Here is a 23,312-nt window from a genome sequence, read left to right on the forward strand (position 1 = left end):
AGATATACATGTAAAATGAGCTGACCTGAAACCTTTTCACCATACATCTCCATCATTCTACTCACAACATTAGCTGTAATTGATTTACAGCTAATGATTCATTTACAACCCTCAATATATAGATGTTTGGTTGTAAAAGTTTGTTTCTTTAAGGACACCACTAGAGCACATTGATTTGTTAATCATTGGCTATTGGATGTCAAACATTTGGTAATTCTGACATAATACAGTCTAAGAGAGAATACCCGCTACATTTTTCTATTAGTAGTAAGGGATCCTGTTTGGTAACTACTAATGATAATATTCATAAAAAGGGCCCAAAACTGCCAGTCGCCAAATTACATGACCAAAGCCCTGTTTGTGTGACTTTAGGAAAATGGGAGCTCCCATCAATAGAGCACTCATTTTGATTAGCAGCAAAGGATTTTATATTCACCATCCCACAGATAGAATAGTAGCTTAGGTCCTTGTTGATTCGCAGTACTTAATACTTTTATTACTATATTTAAAAACTGCTTTGTAATTGTTAATTGAACCAACCATGCAAACTTTTTTTTACAGGACTGATGCAATCAAAGTGCATATTCATTTTCAATCAGCCTACCCCCAAACACCAAATGAAAAAATGTAAATCTATTCAGTCACATTATTTAGTATTTTTAAGTATAGAAACAAAATGTCAAAAGAACAACTGTATATAGTTGAAATTTGCATTGGGGGGGAAAAAGAAATGTTTTAACATTTGTATAGATTTAGATTTCAGCAGATTGCTGCATGGTATTTAAAATATTGCTTGCAAGATATTACGGTGGGACAAACTACTTTTGATGTTTTGTAAATTTATATACTAGTTAGTATAGCTATAGTGATTTTATTTTTAATCTAAATATTTTATAATAAGATTTATTTATTTATGTAATACTGATTATACATATATTGTTCCATAGTAATATCCATATTTTTAATGTAAAACTCAATACTGATCTATAGTAACATCCCATTTTACGTTTACAAGCCACAGGATTTCAAATTTCATGGGAACCACTTTTTTGGTTCCATGCCTTGTGATCATGGAAACCCATTGAAAACTGTTTATATTAAAAATATATATATAACTTTTGTTGAATAGTCATACTCGATATATTAATCATGGGAAACAAAATTTTAGTTCCATGATTTTACCGACACAGTACCGGAAATAGTAATTTTCATGAATTCCGAGGGCCTGTAGAAAAATGATAATAATATTAAAAGTTTGATCAGTTAAGCAAAATGAATACTCTTGAATATCAGACCGACAATATCTGTTTTAACTAACCATACATAAAAGATGAGTCAGCTTGTACTATGTAGGCCTACTAAGGGGCAAAATAATGGATAGGTCTTTCCACAAAGTTGACCAACACACAACAAATTACGGTAACCATCAGTGTGTGATTTTTGTTTAAAAAATTAAAGTGCCATAAGGACTCCATGTTTACAAATCTTGAGAGCCCGCCAACAATCCATCGTGTCATAATATACACTAAGATTTTTTTGTAAATGGTATACTAGCAATCTTGTTCTGAAATGTGATGTATTTATGATAGCTGCTAGGCATGTTATCAGTTTTGTTAAATATAATTATTTGTGAAACTCAGCTGTTACTCTATATGTAGTAAATTTTGAAATTATCTGTAATAGGATTAATAAACTTGCAAAGTTATTAATGACACAGGATAGGATACCATGGCCTTTGATATACCAGTTGTGGGGCACTGGTTCAGACATGACAAAAACCAATCCTATAATTGGTCCACAGAGGTGGTTCGATCCTAGAACCAAAGCATCCCAGATGAGCATTCTTATCAACTGAGCTAAAGCCCGACCATAATTTTATAATTAATGCAAATGATAATTTCAATTGGCAAATGTCAGATTAAAATTTAATGGAGACTTGTATACATGCATTGTTTAAATAAAATACTTTAACAGTAATTTAAAGTTTGTTTTTGTTTAATGACACCACTAGAGCACATTGATTTATTAATCATCACTGACATCAGCTATTGAATATCAAACATTTGGTCATTGTGACACGATCGTAGTCCGAAGAAACCCACTACATTTTTTCATTAATAGCAAGGAATCTCTTATATGCACTTTCCCAAAAACAGAGACACACATAGTACCATGGCTTTTGATATATTAACAGTCGTGGGGCATTGGCTTGGATGGTTAGCAGTAATTGTGCATGAATCATGCTACATTATATAATTAAATTTGGTGACATTTTAAATAAAAAATGTTTTACCTGTACACTGAGTACAACTGTAGTAACCAATAAGTGTCAGTATGGACTTTGAAATTATCAACATCAAATATTAAATGAAGTTTTGTATTTTTTCAATTAGATGTAAATTACATGTATCATATATGTAATTGGATATTAATCATAATGCATTAAAGGTAAAAAGTAAAACAATTAAAACAAACGGCAAAAGTGTCAGTGTGTGTTTGAACTAAAGAATGTGTTGGGGCGGGAACTAGTAGTAGTGTTGGTAATAAAAGTTTGAGCGTGAGTCATTTTTTCAGTTTCACACAAAGTTGACAAACCTTTGCTACTGGCGACTGGGGTTAAACTGAAGGGTTCATTCTGCCATATATAATCAATTATTAAAGGTCCCAAATGAGCAAAAATGACATCCACTTGTTCTTCGAGGTACGCCTTTAGGTTCTGCTCGCTTACGGTGTCAGGAACTGACGGAATTAAGTAATATTCAATAGCCTCTTCGGGTTTAGAAATCCGTTCCGCCATCGTTCCTGGTTTTTCTTCTCCTTTTTTCCCCAAAGAGTTATCCCGCTATTTCCGGATTTTAGTAACTACAGTCCGTCACACAGAGAACGCCTTTTTTTTTATCATGTTATGGTCAGAATTTACTACAACTTATTTATTTATGAGCCAATTGATTTATAAATTGCACACTAAAACTGTATTTTTATGTTATTTTCAAAGCACGTTTACTTTTCGTCTTATGACAAACCAAACTGAACGCCTTTTTCCATGCTATGAAATTACTACAAGTTATTTATTTCTGAGCCGATTGATTTGTAAATTGCACACAAAAATAGAGTGGGGTGGTGGTGGTGGTGGGGGGGGGGGGGTTGGTTATGTCCAAACACTTACTTTTCTTCTTACTTTAAACCAAACTGAAATTATTTACAAAAAACCCCAGAAACACCCCCCCCCCCCCCCCCCCCCCCCCCCAAACATTTTGCTGGGACGGACAAGCTTTTTATCATAAGGGTTTTCACATCACAATTTTCTCAGCTCTACTGAGGTCAGGTCAGAGAGTTTAACGTGCACATTCAGAGCAAGCTGTTGTAGCGCACGCCTGTCCTGGGCGCAGGTGTCGGCCTCAGCCGGTTCCTCCGTCCCCAGAACATCAACTCTACTGATCACAGATAATAGTTATAGATACGTGTTCAAAAGACCGACCGCCCAAAAGTTTGACTGGTACCGTCATCTTCTCTCATATCACATTCATCTAACGGTAGGCGCAAAAATCAGTACAGAATGAATGAATGAATGAATGTTTGTTTAACGACACCCCAGCACAAAAAAATACATATCGGCTATTGGGTGTCACAAATGGTAAGTATATGGAAATATTATTTATATATATTTATGTAAAACCACAGTGTAAGGAGCTGTGGGGGGAAAGTATAATACGATATATAAAATCAAGTTAAGTATATGTTAAAACTTTGTATAGAAGTCAAAGTGTTTTAAAAACTTTACAATTAACATTGGATGGAATTTAAACGATTCCAAAACATTTCTGTTGCCAAATATATCATTTCTTGTAGGCTTGAGATGATCACACTCCACCAAAATGTGGTGCACAGTCAGTGTACACTGACAGTGTTCACATTGAGGAGGAGGGTTCTTCTTTAAAATAAATGAATGCGTCAAATATGTATGGCCGATGCGGGCACGGCATAAGACCATTTCATCCCTCCTGCATCGCCTGTAGGATGACTGCCACTCTCCCAGGACGGCCTTGACAGAATGAAGCTTATTCGCAACCGCACCGTCCCAATCATCTTGCCAAGTCGAAAAGATATATTGGTTAATATGAAATTTAAAATCACTGTAGGGGACACCAACATGGACACGGGGCAAGTTCAAAGCAGACTTGGCAGCAACATCTGCCTTTTCGTTACCCTCAATGCCAACATGGCTGGGTACCCAACAAAATATAACATTTCTATTGGCAATTGATAAAAAGACACACTTTCGTATCACCATCGCAACTAAGGGATGCTCCAATTTCATGTACTGTAGAGCTTGGAGACAAGAAAGTGAGTCTGTAAAAATAATATACTTAGATGCACATGAATCCTTAATCTGTTCCAGGGCTTTAATGATTGCCCAAATTTCAGCAGTAAAGATTGATGCTGAATCGGGCAATCTCATGGAAATTATTGCGTCTGATGGAAACACTGTAGCACACGCCACACAATTCCCATCCCGTGATCCGTCTGTGTAAACAGGAATGTAATCACAATACCTCTCTTGGATTTCCATGAAATGTTGTTTATAAATAACGGCATCTGTGCGATCTTTTTTTAGATGCACAAGATCGAATACAATTTTTGGTGGTTTGATACACCAAGGTGGCAAAATAAAATATGAAGGCGTTTCCAAAATGTCTGTTAAATCAATGTTGGAAACTGATAAAAACTGCTTAATGCGAAGACCAAATGTCCGAATCGCATTCGGTTTCGCATCAAATAACTTCATATATTTATTATCAAACACCGCATTGTGTGCAGGATGTTTTGGCATTGATTTAATCTTTGTAGCATACTGCAGAGAAAGCTTTGCACGTCTAGCACCCAAACTAGGTTCGTGTGCATCGACGTACAAGCTCTCCACAGGAGATGTTTTGAAAGCACCAAGACAAAGCCTAAGTCCCTGATTGTGTATAGGATCTAGCATTTGCAAGTAAGACTTACGTGCTGACCCATACACAATGCACCCATAATCAAGTTTAGACCGAACTAAAGATCTATAAAGTCGGAGCATAACCTTTCGATCTGCTCCCCATTCAGTCTTGCCAATAACTTTTAAGATATTGAGGGCCTTTAAGCCCTTCTTTTTCACATACTGTAAATGAGGAACAAAAGATAGCCTCCTGTCAAAAATAACCCCCAGAAATTTGGTCTCCTCCACAACTGGAACCGGAGTTTTGTCCAGAAACAGCTGTGGATCTAAATGGTGACCTCTTTTCTGGCAGCTATGCATACAGACGGTTTTTTACTTTGAGAATCGGAATCCATTGTCAGTTGCCCATTGTTGAAGTTTATTCAAACAAAGCTGCAAGTGACGTTCAATGATACTCATACTGGACGACCTGTAGCAAATCTGAAAATCGTCGACATATAACGAGCTATCAACGCCAGGTTTTAAACACTGGGTGATGCTGTTAATTTTCACGGAAAAGAGAGTTACTGACAGGATGCTACCTTGAGGCACACCCATCTCTTGGGAGTGAGAATCGGATAACGTAGATCCCACTCGTACCATGAAAGACCTATTCTGTAAGAAATTTGAGATAAAGTCAGGCATACGGCCTCTTAAGCCCATGCCATGGAGGTCTTTCAAAATCCCATACTTCCACGTGGTATCATAAGCTTTCTCGAGGTCAAAAAAGACCGATACCAAATGCTGGTTATGGATAAAAGCATCCCTACAAAACGTTTCAAATCTAACAAGATGATCAACCGTGCTACGTCTAGTCCTGAACCCACATTGCATGTCAGTAAGCAATTTGTGGGACTCAAGATACCAGACAAGTCTACGGTTGATCATTCTTTCCATGGTTTTACAAATGCAACTTGTCAAAGCAATAGGGCGATAACTGGTAGGAATTGTTGGATCCTTACCAGGCTTAGGAATAGGAATCACAATGGCTTTTCTCCAGTCAGAGGGAAAGTCACCAGAAATCCAGATTTTGTTAAAGATATTTAATAGAACCATTAAGGATGATTCAGGTAAGTGTTTTAAGAGTTGATAATGTATTTCATCTGGTCCTACCGAAGTATCATGGGCTCTACGTAGAGCGTCCTGCAACTCCTCCAAAGAGAAGTGCCTGTTGTATACTTCAGCATTTTCAGATGAAAAGTTAATAGGTTGCTTTTCAGCTTTATTTCTGACAGATGTAAAAGCATCTGTACTGAAAGAAGAAGAAGAGTTATGAGAAAAATTGTCTGCCAAAGCATTGGCAATGTCACGATGAGACGTAACATCCGTGTCATTGACAGACAAATGGCGAACTGTATTATTGGATTCTTTTCCCTTGATTTTACGTATCCTATTCCAGACAGATTTCACAGATGTTTGAGAAGTCAACTTGGAGACATAATTTCTCCAAGATGATTTCTTACTCTGTCTGATAGTTTTACGAGCCTTTGCCCGAGCAATGCGATAACTATTCAGGTTATCCCCGGTAGGTTCGCGTTTGAACCTCTCGAGGGTCCTGTTTCGCTCTTTGATTGCATCTTTGCATGTCTCATTGAACCATGGTTTATTGAAACGCTTCGGTACTGCCGAAGTCTTAGGAATAGTTTCCTCTGCAATATCTTTCAAGATGGAGGTGAATAAAAACATGGGATCATCGGCACCAGTCATGGCAGTTTGTTGCAGTCGAGTGCTGCATAGATGCCGAAATTTATCCCAGTTAGCCCCTGTCAACCTCCATCTCTGAACTCTTTCAAGTGATGGAGGTCCATCATTCTCCAAAATAACTGGAAAGTGGTCACTACCACAAGGGTCTGGACAAACTTTCCATGAGAAATCAAGACAAAGTGATGGACTACAAAGGGTTAAATCAATGGATGTGAAAGAACCACTTGCAGGATGAAAGTATGTATGACTTTTATCATTAAGTAATATTAAGTCATTTTTGAGAATTAAGTCTTCTAATTGTTTACCTCTAGTGTTTATGTCATCGCATCCCCACAAAGTGTGGTGTGCATTAAAATCTCCCATGATAATAAAGGGAGTAGGGAGTTGATCAAGAAGACCTTGAAAGTCCCTAGTGTTAAAATTGTAATTGTTTCGAGGGGGTAAATAAACTGAACAGAGAGTAATAGTTTTATGAGCTGTGACCTTTACGGCCACAGCTTGTAAAGTCGACTTTAATATGACTTCACTCTGGGGAATGTTTTTATTTACAATAATGGAAACGCCCCCAGACGCTCTGTTTTCACTCTGTTGACATTTATGGTAGAGATTAAATCCTCTGATGTTAATACTGTCAGTATCCTTCAGAAAAGTTTCCTGAAGACACACTGCAAGAGGATTATACTTTTGAATTAGAAGACTTAATTCATCAAAATTGGGCCTAAGCCCACGACAGTTCCACTGGATAACTTTATTTTCCATCGGGAGGAAGTATGGGTTTTATCTTTGGCTTTGCTGGTGGTCTTTGTGATCGGCAATGATCTGGAGATGAAATCTCCATATCATCATCACCGATATCAGCCAAAGTATCATACATATTGCTGATCGGGACCGAACGTAATTCGATCTTTTTCAGCCTACCAGACAGTACTTCTGTAGCTTTCTTTGGAGATTTCTTTGTGTCATTGCCCGTCTTAGGGAGATTAGTGCTCGACCTATTTGGTGGATTTTTAAAATCCATTGACACTTGAGTTTCAATTTCCTTTTTCTGGGGTGTGATTTTTTGTTTTTGTGCTGCTTTTTGCACCTGTTTTTGCGTCTTCTCAATATCAGACAGTTTCTTGTACTTGGCTTCATCACAATGCCAAGTGAGGTCTGTGTTGACTGCAATACTTTTAGTGGCGACTTTGGCAGCAGCTGCAGCTGCATATGACTTGTCACCGACTGTAGGCGTTGCTGACTCCACCAACCTCCTGGCATCCGTGAAGGACAGTTTATTTTGTACCTTCACCTGTTGAACTCTTTTTTCCAGCTTCCACCGCGGACACTCTCGCGAGTATGCACAGTGGTTGCCCTTGCAGTTGAGACAAAGTGTATCGTTCTTACATGTCTTGCTGTCATGGTCAAATAGACCACAACGAGCGCATGTAAGTTTTCCACGACATGTGTTCTGACCATGGCCAAACCGCTGGCATTTGAAGCAACGCAAGGGGTTTGGAATAAAGGGTTCAACAGGAATATTAAGGTAACCGGCTTTGACAGATTGAGGAAGGGTAGGGACGTTAAAGGTGAGGATACAAGTATTCGTCGGTAACAAGTCATTGTTTCGACGAACCTTTATCCTCCTCACAGCAGTAACTCCTTGTATACGTAAATTTTGGCATATTTCTTCCTCGCTAACACCTTCCAAATCTCTGCATCTGATAACTCCCTTTGACGAATTAAGGGAGGAATGCGCAGTTACCTTAATTGGAAGACAAGAAGTCCGAAACTTCGGTGTGGACCCTTTTAAGGGTCCCATCTGTATTTGGTATAATTTTTGGTTGATCCATATTAGATTTGAAAATTTTTTCATCAACCATGCCCCCACCCACCACCGGGTCCAACAAGGGGACATGGTGCTGCGGATAACCAGCAGACAGCCATGCCAGGGATACATAGTTGATATACTTGGGCATTAAGAAAACAAAATCACCCAATTGACCCTAGCCACCGCCCCAAGAGCAACAAATACATATGGTATATAAAACAATGTTTGCTCTTGACTAAATGTAAACAAAACAAAGATTGTATGCTCTCGAGCTTGGCGTGACCAGCCGATTGATCAGGTCGGGCCTACCTGACCACCCGTCTATTTGAACTCCGGGCCAAAGTGATGTATTGTCAGAAGTCATACCCGCAGGTATGCCCCAACTCAATCACCAGGATCCCATCATCCATTTTCACGGGTCGAACCTCACGGCAAATACATATGGTATATAAAACAATGTTTGCTCTTGACTAAATGTAAACAAAACAAAGATTGTATGCTCTCGAGCTTGGCGTGACCAGCCGATTGATCAGGTCGGGCCTACCTGACCACCCGTCTATTTGAACTCCGGGCCAAAGTGATGTATTGTCAGAAGTCATACCCGCAGGTATGCCCCAACTCAATCACCAGGATCCCATCATCCATTTTCACGGGTCGAACCTCACGGCAAACAAGGCGCCCCAAAAGGGGAGTTGTACTGTATTAGTCATTCTCAAGGAGAATGTTTCACCCCTGCACCACGGTGAGGTTACAGTACACGCAGGGGAAATCAGTACAGCGACGAGCAAATGTGATCGTTCGCCCGTAGTCTTTTATTTACTAGGCTATTTATTTATTTATTTATTTATTATACTTACTTATTATTTTTATTTATTTAAATATTACTCTTTATTATTATTATTTATTTATTTAATATTTACTTATTTATTTAAAATTATTTTTTGGTATATATCTATTTCAATATTGATTTATAGTTATTCAAAAGAAAAAACAAAACAATAACAGATTAAATATCCTGTCATAGTTACTATTGTAGTTTATTATTATTTCCTTAGCGAAGAAGAAAGTCAGAAGATAGGTTAGGTCTGTCGCGACCGATTTCGTCTGCTGCACTCTGTCAACGCGGCCCATTTCTACGGAGAACTTGTATGCAGCCGAGGTGTTCCGAAAGTGTACGAACCATAATAAAGTGGAGATAACTCAATAATCACAACACGCTGAGATGTTGCGACCTAAAACTCTCACTCAAGTTTTAAGTCAGGCCAATACAGGAGGAGTTGAAAGCACTTTGTAAGATATTTTTGTAATCTTTTGCTCATACAATATATCTTTAATTTATTTTCTTTCATAAAATATATATATTGGTTTTATAGCATAATTATTTAGCTTTTGATTTAGGCATAGTCCATTATAACTTATAAGAGACCCTCCCATTTTAAAAATAAATAAATTTATCATCCCAGAATTTCAGTTTGTTTGTTTTGTTTCACGACACCACTATAGCACATTGATTAATTAATCATCGGCTATTGGATGTCAAACTTTGGTAATCTCTAACTCGTAGTCATCAGAGGAAGCCTGCTACATTTTTCCTTTAGCAGCAAGAGATCTTTTATATGCACTTTTCCACAGACAGGAAAGCAGATACCACAGCCTTTGACCAGTTGTGGTGCACTGGTTGGAATGAGAAAAAGCCCAGTCAGTTTAATGGATCCACTGAGGTGCCCAGAGCAGTTTTGATGTACATTATTCTCCAGTGGTAATAAGAACATCATAACTGTCCTTCTTCTTCTGCGTTCAGTTTCTTTATGCTCCTTGAATCCAAATCATGAGTTTTACCACCTCCATGAACTCCACAGTCAGCAGCAGGTCGTCTCTCTCGCCCCAAAGTTTTTCTCCGATTGTTCTGGGTTGTAGCCAGATGTGACAGTGTTGTTGACATTCAGATGCTTGTTTGACTAGTTTGCTGCAGACTCGTTTCCTGTGATTCCACAGTGTGCTGGAATCCATTGAAGTGCAGCATTGTTGGTTCTGGATATGATGCTGAGCTGGTGTTTGAAATTTCTGGTGCCATTATCTTGGGACTCATTTTGGACTCATATTGGATGTATGCACCAACCCCTCCATTTCGGACTGCACCTTCTGATGATCTGTCTGAGTAGACATGAATCCAGTGCTCTGTTGGATAGTGAGTTCTTAGGTGTTCAAGTGTTAGTGCTTTCTGTGCCTCAACTGATTGGTGCGCTTTTCTTTCAATGCCAGGCCGGATGTTCAGGCAGACAGTAATGTCTTGGTTTTCCTCTTCATTTCTAGTGTATGGAATCAGGATTTCCCATTCTTATGGATTTCTGGAGATGATGTCTTGATTTTTTAGTTGAAAGTTGTTTTGATAAGTGTTTGAAGCTGCTGCGCTTGAGTCTGTTGATATTTGGATCTTGTATTTTCTGGTTCATTTGGTGCGTTTCTAGCCTCTTGTATTTCTCTGCCTGTATAAGTACCTTTTCTTTTCTTCTCTCGTGACAGGGTGTACATTACCATTGTATACTTGTTTAAGGGTTTTGATGTCTGATCCCCAGGTGGTCCCTGCAAGTTTCTTCAGAATTCTTAATTTGAGAAGTGTTGTTTTCTGCGTGTTCTCAATGTGAGGTACCTATGTAAGGCATTTGTCAAATGTGATTCCCAAATAAGTCAGGGTATCGTTCTGTGGTAGGCAGGTATCTTCTAAGGTTATTTTGTACTTTTCAGGCTTGGTGGAGAGTGAGAAGAGAGTTGTTGCCGTTTTGTTCTTGTTGATCTTGACTCCCCAGTTTTTGGTCTAGTTGCTAACTGTGTTGGTTGCTTCTTGTATATATGAATTGCTACAGTTGTAGTGTATTCTGCTCATGTCCAGATGGCTAGGTCATCTGCATGGAGTGCCCAGCGGATGAATGGAGGGAGTTGCTTTAGTAAGTCGTTGATAAAGATGATAAATAGTGATGGGGATATTACTCATCCTTGTGGAACACCTTCTTGTAAGTGAACAAGTTTGCTTTTGTTACCATCTAGCTTGACTATTGCATGTCTTCTGGTCAGGAAGTTTCCCTGGATACCCATTCTTATGAGTATAACTCCAAATGTCCGTCTTGCTCTCTTACGGTCAGAGTGCTTGGAGTTAGAATTTTTCCAACATGCTAAAAAGAAAAATGTCATGTACCCAAGTTATTGTTATTGTAAGGAGATGCAAAGTGGCATCATTGGAATACTGACATTCAAATTCAAGCTTTATTATTACAATAAAAATAAAAATGGGTCTACTTGCCTTGTCCCCTGTTAAAACAGTTTCGACTTCCATACTAAACAGACAACACTGTTTACATGTTGGTATATGTTTTTATTTTTCATAATTTTAGACACATTTTACCATTGATGAATATTTTCAGGGTTTTTTCCAGAGATTACGAATGGTAAAATTACCTGCCCTGTAAAATCATGGAAATTAAGGGATACATTTTTTTAAATTAAAGTACATGAAATGCAGTGTCTAATTTCAAAAGATTTTAAACCCATAACCATCTAGTAGGGACACTTACATTGTAGGATCCATTTTGGTTTTATTATGTACCCTCAAATTATTTTTTCAGGCAAATAGCCTGATGTAATGGTACGAGCTAAAAACAAGAGTAGAAATATACCGTTGTCAACCATAATGGTTTGACGCTGGAACAGTTTAATCATTAACTTTTAGCATCATGTAAATTTAAATGATAAATATCTAACCTTAGCTTTTTTGGCTCATTATGAATTGTTTGCCAAACTGAACTTCATTTTGTACTACTAGTAAACTGATTTTCATGCTTATATCCAGTTACAGTTGGAGCACACTGAACACAGGTCATCACTCTGGGCTGTCTGTCCAGGACAGTGGCTTGTTATCAGAGATACATACATACATGTACATACATGCATACATGCATACATGCATGTATGTACATCTATAGTAGGTGAAATATTTTCAGGAACATTTATGTCCCATTACACCATTATTATTTTTCATATATATATATATACAAAGTATTACAGGCATTATTAATTAAAACCCTCAACGTTTATTATTTCAAACAAACATGCTGTGGGGAAATTATAATTTATTTGTGCATCAGTTGTCTTTGTCTAAAAAAAAGTTGTTTTGGGTGACTGTCTATAATCTTGAATGAGTTAATTAGGAGGGGAGTGGATATTATGGGATGTGTTACAGAATAATATGTCAAAGTTATGTTATGTTTTTTGTTTTTTTAAATCTAATTTTTTTATTCTAAAAATATGATTTTCTATAGGCCTACACATGTGTTACTAGTATTTATTACCAACGAGATTAAAGATAGTCTAAAGAGGAACAGAAAATCTAATATACACGTATGTATTATAATGTTGCTAAAATTAACTGACAGTGACAAGAAAAGAAGGATGTGGGGTGTGTGTGGAGGCAATCGTTATGTTACTTTAGTGCCCAGGGTGGGTTACAGTATTGTCATAGTTACATAATCTTTTTATTGGGGCAGGGGTTAAACAAATGTCAGATAAAACATTTTTATAGCACATTTCATAGGATTGTCTGGTTGATTATTGTAATGCAATTGCTCAGACCAAAAATCCACTTGCCAGGACCAAGGAATCATTTGGGATCATTTTATAAATATTTAATTATTTTTTCAATAATGGTTTTCTCTTCAGTTGTGCTTGCTTTGCTGTAGTGGTCTGTCCTACATCTCCCCTTTCAACAGCTTTGTATCATTTGAACTCACTTTGCTGTAGTGGTCTGTCCTACATCTCCCCTTTCAACAGCTTTGTATCATTTGAACTCACTTTGCTGTAGTGGTCTGTCCTACATCTCCCCTTTCAACAGCTTTGTATCATTTGAACTCACTTTGCTGTAGTGGTCTGTCCTACATCTCCCCTTTCAACAGCTTTGTATCATTTGAACTCACTTTGCTGTAGTGGTCTGTCCTACATCTCCCCTTTCAACAGCTTTGTATCATTTGAACTCACTTTGCTGTAGTGGTCTGTCCTACATCTCCCCTTTCAACAGCTTTGTATCATTTGAACTCACTTTGCTGTAGTGGTCTGTCCTACATCTCCCCTTTCAACAGCTTTGTATCATTTGAACTCACTTTAGGTGGGAGCTGATACTGGATTGTGATCCCAGTACTACATGTACCAGAGTTAATAATAATAATAACAATAATAATAATAATAATAATAATAATAAATTCTTTATTTAGTGAAGGTTACACAGTTAGCAAAAGCTAATCTTCCCTGAGGCCCTCAAGTACAAACAATACAGAATTACAATACATACATTTATGAACAAATAGAAAATGCATATATGGCAATAAACATATGTACAAATGATATTATATCCGAAAATATTTCTTGAGTCTATATTTAAAAACAGCAGTATTTGGCTATGATCGGATAGCTTTAGGTAATTGATTCCAAAGTACTGGTCCAGAGTAACTAAAAGCATGTTTAAATAAATACATTTTAGGTTTTGGAATTAATAGATTTCTATCCTCTACATTTCGAAGCTTGTAGGGATTTTCTCCAACATATATATATATTTTTTTATTTTTGTTTAATAAATTTTATTGTCCCCAGAATATAAAAAGGCAGTGTCAGGGTTGGGGTGCCCTGAGCTCACTGTCTCACAATATTTTTTAAATGTCATATGATATACACAGTTTTATATACATACATATAAATGGCAAAATATATACACACGAATAAATAAAATCCATGTATATTGTTGTTGTTGATATTTTGTTTGTTTGGGTTTTTTTATTAATATTGTCCAACATATATTAATAAGTTTGAAAGATAGTTTGGTGCTTCATTGTATAGACATTTATAAATTTGTAAACATTTGTGATAGTGGATTCGTGTTTCCATTGTCATCCATTTTAACTGTTTAAATAGTGGGGCAGATGGAGTAATAGGATCTACATCTAATATCATCCCTGCAGCTCTCTTTTGCAGTTTTAGTAAACGTTCTAATCCATCCTTATTACAGTTTTCCCAAATTACACAGCAGTAATCGATGAGTGGTAAAATATACCCATTGTAGAAAAGTTTTCTTGCATCTAAATTTAAATACCTAATGATTTTCGATAACAGATACAGACGTTTAGAGATCAAGGAACACACATGTTTAACCTGATTTGTCCATTTTAAATTATTATCAACTTTAATTCCTAAAAGTTTTTCACAATCAGTGTGTTGCAGACGTTCTGAATTTATTATAAGAGAAATATCATTTTGGATTTTAACTTTTTGTCTTGTTCCTATAGTCATATATTTGGTCTTTTTTGTGTTTCTGAACATTTTATTATAGGAACACCATTTTTCTACACTATTCAGATCTTGCTGTAGTTTATCTTGAATTTGAGTAACAGTTTTCCCAGACATGAACATTGTTGAATCATCTGCATACATACTTGTGGTACAATGTTCAATGTATAGTGGAAGATCATTTATGTACAGTATAAAGAGAAGAGGTCCTAGTATGGAACCCTGTGGAACACCATGAATAATGGATTTAGGTTCTGATGTTACCATTCCTATAGTGACTTGCTGTGTCCTGTTAGTTAAATAAGATTGGAACAAGTTAAGAGAATTCCCTTTGCAGCCATAAATGTTTAACTTTTGAATCAGAATTGAATGGTCTACAACATCAAAAGCTTTTTTGAAATCAAGAAATATGACTCCATTTAGATTTCCTTCATTGACATTTAAGTTCTTAAGCTCATTATAAAGATAATTTATTTGTACAGGAGCTATCTTAAACTTTTCCTCATTAGGGAGTCTCTCCTTTACAAAACGTTCCACTTTCTCGAGATTTGGCATATATCCAGAATTAGTTCTCAAATTTTCAATACAAGAAGTAAAGAAGTCATTAAATTTGTTTGCTATGTCGGTCTTATCCTTAAGTGTTGTTCCATTGTCAGATTTCAGCTCTGCTGGACTTAATACATGTGAAGGATTTAGCTCATGGATACATTTCCATAATGATTTTGGATCCCTAGAGTCATTCACCACAGCAGAATAGTAGTTTTGTTTGGCTTTGTCTGTAATTTGTTTAGTTTTGTTCCTCCACACCTTATATTCATCCCACGTACCTAGCTTGTGATATCTGTCTCGTAACTGTCTGGCTTCTGTTATTTCACAGGAATACCAACCTGGCTGCTCTTTCCTCTTGACTCTTTTTGTAACTAAAGGGGCATGCTTGTCTAATACATTGTTGAAAATTTTGTACCATAATTTTAAGCAAGTATCTAGATCATCCTCAGATTCCACAGAATAAAATGGGGCATCTAGTAAATCATTAACAAACTCCTCCTTATTTAAATGTTAACAATTTCTGTAGGTAATAGTATTGTGTGCATTTTGTTTTGTATGAAATTTGCCATTTTTTGTAAGGCAAACAGGATAATGGTCGCTAATTGAGTATTGAACAACATGAGATTCCTGTACTTTGCTACGATTGGTTACATATATGTGATCAGAGTTTTAGAATTTTGTGTTATCCGTGTTGGGTCAGTAATTATCTGTTGTAAATTGTATATTTCTAACATGTTTAGCCATTTTTGAGGTGTGTTATTTGCTATCAGGAGATCAATGTTAAAATCACCAGTAAGGATTATATTAGAATTATAATGCATTGCTAACTAAATTTCCTCTTCAAGCTTATCAATTTTAGAGGTCTGTAGCTAAAACAGTAAATTAGATTTTTTATAAGTAGGTTTGATCTCAAGCCATAATGTTTCAATATTACTTACTTCAAATTCAGTTTTTCTTTCAAAAGATAAAAGATCATTTAAATATATTGCCCAGCCCCCACCTAAGTCACTGGTCCTATCTTTTCTTACCAATGTATACCCAGGTATTGAAATGTGGTCATTTAAAATGTCACTTGTGAAAAATGTTTCACAACATCCAAGAATATCTGGGGGATTTGTAGTATGAAGAAGGTTAAACCTTACTTCATCTAACTTGTGTTGTAATCTATTTACATTATGAGAGCATATTTTTAGACCTTTGGAGGTAAAATTGAATACATTGATAGGATCATTGGATAGAACATTGGGAGTTTCATTACAAAGAACATATGTACAAGAGATAAGTAACAATAAATATATACACACGCATGCTAATCTGTGACTGACACTAAAGTCATGGTGAGACTGAGGAAGGGTTTGATCCCTTTCACAGAAAGTGTTATTTACACAGTCCACAGAGGAAGTTACTAAACACCCAGGGTGTGAAGTGTCACAGTTTGTATCAGCAGGATCACTAATAGTATAAACGGATGACAGGGGTGAGGTATGTAATTGGTAGTCACCTCTACTAATCTCTTAATTACACAACTGGCATTAATTGGAGTTAAAGAACAACAGCTGTTTTCTTCCAGTGTTACTGGCAAATCAGGGGAATTACAAATACAGGTACAATTATCACATTCTTGACACAGAGAACTCAGTGTGTCGAATCTGTTTTTTAATGATAAATGAAGAGCACTGTCTTCATTAACCACACTGGATGCGTTAACTAATCTGCCCACCACACACTTCGCACTAATCAAATTAAAGTCACTTGTTGAGTCCGATGATATTTTATCCCTCTGACCTGAAACAGGCCCCAAAACATGGTTTGCATTAGCAATACATGCACATCTAAACAGATTACAGTAAGAACAGTTCACTGTGGTATTACATCTGTTTGTGACAGTTATGTTTTTGGCTTGCTCTTCCTTGTCAAATCTTCAGAAGTGTCGGCAAAATTTTCCTTTATGTCCAAACAAACCATAATGATAACATTTTAATTTTCGCCCAAACCTACATGATCCAGTGTCATGATTATGTTCCCCATAGTTCATGCAGGTCTTTGTTGCAGTAGCAGTTTTCATAATTCCAATAATGTTATTGATGTTCTTCAGATACCTTGATGTGCCCTTTCTATTCATATGTATTCCATCTCTTACAAAGTACTCACTCTCTGCAGTAGTTACAAACTGGGGAATGAACATTATACACAAAAAGTTGCACAGATTTTCTAGTACAATATTTGCATCATGCACACAAATGTCTGACCTTGGTAAGAGTCCTGATACAATGATATTGGCATCTTTGTTTGTAAATGCCCTAGCTGCATACAATAAACTCTCATAGTCTTCTTCAAACTTCTGTAGACTTCTGTATCTTGCAATATCATTCCCTCCTACCTGGAGGATGATGTTTTTGTAGCTTGACAGGTCCCGTTTCATTAACTCACCAGCTATTCTGTCAATTGTTGCACCCCTGATGGTTAACACGTCAGTATCACTCAGGCCTTTAGGTTTTATTCCTTTTAAAATGGAGGATCCTATTATCAAAGTGTTTTTGCCTTTCCTTTTATAATTCTTGTCAGAAGTTGTAGAAATTATGTCCAAATCATTGTTAATGTTGTGTTCAGTATCTGTTGATTTGTTTTTGTCTGTATACAACACACTGACATTTCTGCTCTCTACAACTACTGGAATATGTTTAGTATGTTCCATTTGTATTACAACATCCATGGAAGGTGGAGATGGTTGTGTCGTTTGTATTTCTGCATCCACTGAAGTTGAAAAAGTTGGATGTGGTTTGTACATGTACATCCATAGAAGTTAGTGATGTAGTTTGACAGCATTTATTAGTTAACACAGATGGCTCTGTCTGGCATTGCATATCAGTTTGCACAACATCGGTTTGACACCCAGCATCAGTGTTGTTAGTGTTGGAGGGACATGTATTAATATTTTCATATTCAAATGACCTCGAGAGTTCCGTGATCATAAAACATTAAAGTTTGACACCCAGCATCAGTGTTGTTAGTGTTGGAGGGACATGTATTAATATTTTCATATTCAAAAGACCTCGAGAGTTCCGTGATCATAAAACATTAAAGTTGGTGTTCTTTAACGGCACCACTACTAGTGCACAGGCAACATTTTATTTTCATTAGTGATATTTCTAGTCAAGTGAATATTGATTAGCAACTACTGTTTAATGTTTCAAAATTGTGTAGCAATCTCTAAAACTTTAGTAGTGAATCGTGATGCGATACTGAACAAAATGTTTCCTGGAGCACATTGATTTATTAATCATCGGCTATTGCATGGCAAACATTTGGTAATTTTGACATGTAGTCTTAGAGAGAAAACCCGCTACATTTTTCCATTAGTAGCAAAGGATCTTTTATATGCACCATCCCACAAACAGGATAGCACATACCACAGCCTTTGATATACTAGTTATGGTGCACTGGCAGGAACAAGAAATAGCCCAATGAAATTACTTTTAAAGTAAGTTCAATGATTAACTACTATCAGCATAAACCCTGCTTATTTATAGTCCATCATGTCAGATAATCGCTAGATTTCTTTCTTCCACAATATACATGTATGTACATATGACTTAATACTGTTTCATAGAATTCATATCTGTGTTAACACGAATCTCTTATATTCAGGTTGCTCAACAATGAAGGGTCTCTGTTGGCCTATTCGGGTTATGGTGACAAGGATGCTGCAATGACTGCAGCCATTGCCAGCAACATTTGGACTTCCTATGTGAAAAGTGGCATGTTTGCGTTCACCGATGACAAACTGGAGTGTGTGCTCATTGAGTGCAAGGTTAAGAGTTTTGTCTTATCATTATTTTTATAGCATTCTCAAATATAGTTTACCATTTTAATTTTAATTTATTTTAAAAAATTAATTTAATTTTATAATAAAATATGGAATTTTGGCAAGTATTGTAATGAAAAAAAAGACCAGATTTGATTTCATGACATCGGGCACGGTGGAAGCAGGTAGACATTGAGGTGTGTGTGTGTTTGTGTCTGTGTGTGTCTGTGTGTGTGAGTGTGTGTCTGTGTGTGTGTGTGTGTGCGTGCGTGTCTGCATGTGTCTGTGCGCATGCATGTGTGTGTGTGATTGAGATTGAGGGCGAAAAGCAAAGTTTCTAGGGGTTTTGGGGATATGCTTCCCTGTAAAAAATTAGATGTCCTTCAATGCAGTGTCCTGCATTCTACAAGTAAAATACAGTTATGCCTTAAGATTTACTACCAATGATATTTTTGATCCAGAATTATTGTAGGGGGAGGGGGCTAGAGCCCCTCAGCCCCTGCTCCGCCATGCCTGGACACGTCTAGCCCTCAAAAACTGTCTATATACTTAAAATGATGACTTATTGAAGTAAGTCTATTTACTAAAATGTTTTATAGAATCTTGCAACAGAGTTTATTAGTACAGTCAGACCTCATTACAATGACCGGCTTTACTATGAGCAAAATTGTAAAAAAATGTTTTATAGAATCTTGCCACAGAGTTTATTAGTACAGTCAGACCTCATTACAATGACTGGCTTTACTATGAGCAAAATTGTAAAAAAAATGTTTTACACACCATCAGCATTAGTCATTACAATAGATTTTATTCCAAACTTGGGATGCCATAATAATAATCTCAAAAACTATTTTTAGACACAGTCATAAATTGTGTACATAACAAACTGATCAGCTTGCATGCAGCAAGAGTTCCAAGAGTAATCTGATTCTGATAGCTCTGATTGGTCAATGTGCCACAGAGCACTGTGCATCAAATCACATTCAAGTCATATGACTAGCTGGTCTGTCACTTTGTAACAAACAACTACGTTTCGAAACAAAAATGAAACAATTGGCTTTGATTCTGTTACTATATATATATATATATATATATATATATACATACATACATACATACATACATACATACATACATATATATATAAATAACTGTTGAAATACAAATTTATACAAATGAAGGTTCATTTGATTTTTTATATATATATATATATCTACACATGTATATAAAAAAAGACGCAAAAGTCGATCGCTGTAAACAACTTGAAAAGGACATTTACACCTCTACTACCTTTTTATTCCTTTATTCCATCTACTCTTGAATCGAAAAATGTCTATACCAATAACCTAAATTAATTTTTAAGTCATATATTGAAAACTTACATGGCAGCACAGTAATTTAAACAAAATTATTACAAATATTAAACAGGTCTTCCTATAGGTATCAACGTTCACTTGATGCGCGGTCGGTCTGGGATCAATCCCTGTCGATGGGCCCATTGGGCTATTTCTCGCTTTAGCCAGTGCACCACGACTGGTATATCAAATGCCGTGGTATATGTTATCCTGTCTGTGGGATGGTGCATATAAAAGATCCCTTGCTGTTAATTGAAAAGAGTAGCCCATGAAGTGGCGACAGCAGGTTTCCTCTCTCAATATCTGTATGGTCCTTAACCATATGTCCGACGCCATATAACCATAAATAAAATGTGTTGAGTGCATCGTTAAATAAAACATTTCCTTCCTATAGGTATCAAAACTGCTGATTTTGTAAACATATACATTTTACATGCGCTGTTTGTAAATTGTATTGTGCATTGTTTTCCATACACATCAGATTAAAATTCTGTGCGCTATCCTGCTCGCCACCTTAAAAACGAAAGTGAACAAACATTTCACTTCTGAAAATACTTCTTTATAATGAAATAACATAATCAAAGATGCCATTACAGGTTGAATGTGGGAAGTATCAATGACCAAAGTTAGTATCCTTGACCTTATTCAGTTATTGTGAGCTGACAGTGTCAAGTGATAGCAGAGTTAATGATGTCTGTTACATGTACATGTAAATCTGCAAACAGGCAATTGCTTTTGAAAATAAGCTTTTAACTTAAAATAAATTATGTCTTCATTTTTTATGGCAATTTGTAAATGTATCTGACTGAAGCAGGTACCGGTCACAGATGTCTTTAACCAGTGAATGATCAACAGTGAATGATCACCAGTGAATGCACCTTAATGTTGATCTTTTGATAACCAATTTAATAATGCTTTTTAAAAACATATTTTATTAGATATACATGTACATGTATTTGTTGTTTTTGATAATAACTGTAATGCATGAAGTATTTAAATGTCGAGTCTTGTGACATAATTATCAAATAGTAATAACTATCAAGCAGTGATCAACATGACCATGGGCCGGGATGTTTTTATTCCTATTGTGTCATTGGACTGGCAATTATTTTACATTTATATCAGTTTAGTCAATCATGTTTGGTCCAGCAAATTTCGATTCAAGTCAGCAGAATTTGTATCTTCCTGGACCGAATGTCTGGCATTTATTTTAGCCAATTTGACCCCTACTATTAATAACATTTTTCCTTTTACATAATTATGACAAGAGAGATAACTCATGACAAATTCACTACAACAGCAAATTCAATGTATAATGACATGATGGACGAACATGGTCGTTGTAATTTGGTTTGACTGTATGTGATAGATCTTAGCTCAAGATTATTACTTACAAAATTTTGTTGTTAATAACTTTTGACATTGTTTATTTTTTTCTAGGATGGCAAAGTTGGTCTGACAAAGGTTGCCAATCTTCTGCTTTGTATGTCATGCAAGGATGTTGTCGGATTTGGGATGCTCAAGGCAAAGGTATTTTTCACTGTATCACCTATATGGCAGATAGATGTGTGGCAAGACAACATATTTTAGTGCTATGATGTCACGATATGGTAGAAAACATGCTGATCTTGGACCTAAAACAACACTCCATTAGGCATTAGTGTTGGGAATTCATTCTGGAGGGGACAGGTATGCTTGGAGCAAGCTTGAACATTTCAGTATTGTTTGAAAATGTTGCATAAAAATAGAATGACAGTTGGTAATAAATACAATACTTTTTTATTAGTCCCTTACTGGTCCAATCGGAGGGGACTAATTGTGTCACCTCTGTCCTTCTGTCTGTCTGTCTGTCTGTCTGTCCATCTGTCCACAATGCCTTGAGATTTTGAGCTGACATTTTGTGTTTAGCGTTACAGATCAACTTAGAATTTAATGGCGATTTACCCATTTTTGACAGTTATGGCCCTTAAACTTAGGAGATAGAAAAACAAATTCAGTATTTTGTTTACATTGCCTTGAAATATTGATGCCCGGACCCTCCCCGTCTTGTGTGCTTATATCATGATTGGATGTGCCATAACAAATTGAAAACTGAAAAAAAAGAGAGACAGATTTATGTGTTTATTTAAAATTATTTGTACCTGTTGGTAAAAACAGCTTCAAGTTCATCAGGCATCCCTGTGTTGTTTAAAAATTGGGACTTAAGTAGCACTCTGATTTCCGATTGTAAACCGCATTACTGTGATTAGAATATTCTAGCTTATCGTTTTTCAGCTGCAAGCCCTGGCTGAATACTTGGAGGAACCATTGTCACGAGTTGCAGCCTCCTGATACATGATAGCGCTGCAGCAACAGTTGTCTTACATAGTGACCTGTCTGTGGTTATGACCACAATGTTTTGTCAGTAACCGTCACTGGATGCCAATTGTGTCAACAAGATGGATGATTATTGTGTATTTGTTGTGTTTAATTGTTAACTGTAATATCTAATAATAAATATATCAGGTATTCGTGTCTTTGTTGTTATGACAATGTCCAAAAGCTGATGTTTGTTCAAGGATGGTGTTAAACATTCAATTGTTCTTGTTAGGACAAAGTGTTTTTGGAAATTTTGGAAAAAACAATTTCAAAATGGGCAAGTTATCACCACAAATTGGAACAAAGTACATATGTTTATTGCAGTCATATTTTTGCTATAAGAAACCAGATATTTCTTTACAAGATCTCTGCACTTAGTTTTATCAGCCCTTCAGTTATGAAACATACCAAGTACACAGGATTCAAGAGAACAAACGAGGG

General features: G+C 36.3%; 2 protein-coding genes across 2 annotated transcripts in view; one reads left to right on the forward strand and one right to left on the reverse strand.

Annotated features, from left to right (window-relative positions):
- Positions 1-8,471, reverse strand: part of LOC121379661 (protein ecdysoneless homolog) — a 34,481-nt gene extending 26,010 nt beyond the window's left edge. Inside the window, exons 1-2 of the mRNA XM_041508309.1 lie at positions 7,602-8,471; positions 2,596-2,842 (exon numbers count right to left, since the gene is read on the reverse strand). Coding sequence (XP_041364243.1) covers positions 2,596-2,842; positions 7,602-8,471 — 1,117 coding nt within the window. The remainder of the gene's footprint in view (positions 1-2,595; positions 2,843-7,601) is intronic.
- Positions 2,840-23,021, forward strand: LOC121379009 (ragulator complex protein LAMTOR2-like). Its single transcript, XM_041507439.1, has 5 exons — positions 2,840-2,908; positions 9,536-9,770; positions 19,002-19,164; positions 21,954-22,043; positions 22,788-23,021. The coding sequence occupies exons 2-5, from the start codon at positions 9,703-9,705 to the stop codon at positions 22,842-22,844; spliced, it is 378 nt and encodes a 125-aa protein (XP_041363373.1). The 5' UTR covers positions 2,840-2,908; positions 9,536-9,702; the 3' UTR covers positions 22,845-23,021.
- The last annotated feature ends 291 nt before the right edge of the window (positions 23,022-23,312 follow it).

The sequence above is a fragment of the Gigantopelta aegis genome, chromosome 8 (assembly GCF_016097555.1).
Source record: "Gigantopelta aegis isolate Gae_Host chromosome 8, Gae_host_genome, whole genome shotgun sequence".
NCBI lineage: Eukaryota > Metazoa > Mollusca > Gastropoda > Neomphalida > Peltospiridae > Gigantopelta > Gigantopelta aegis.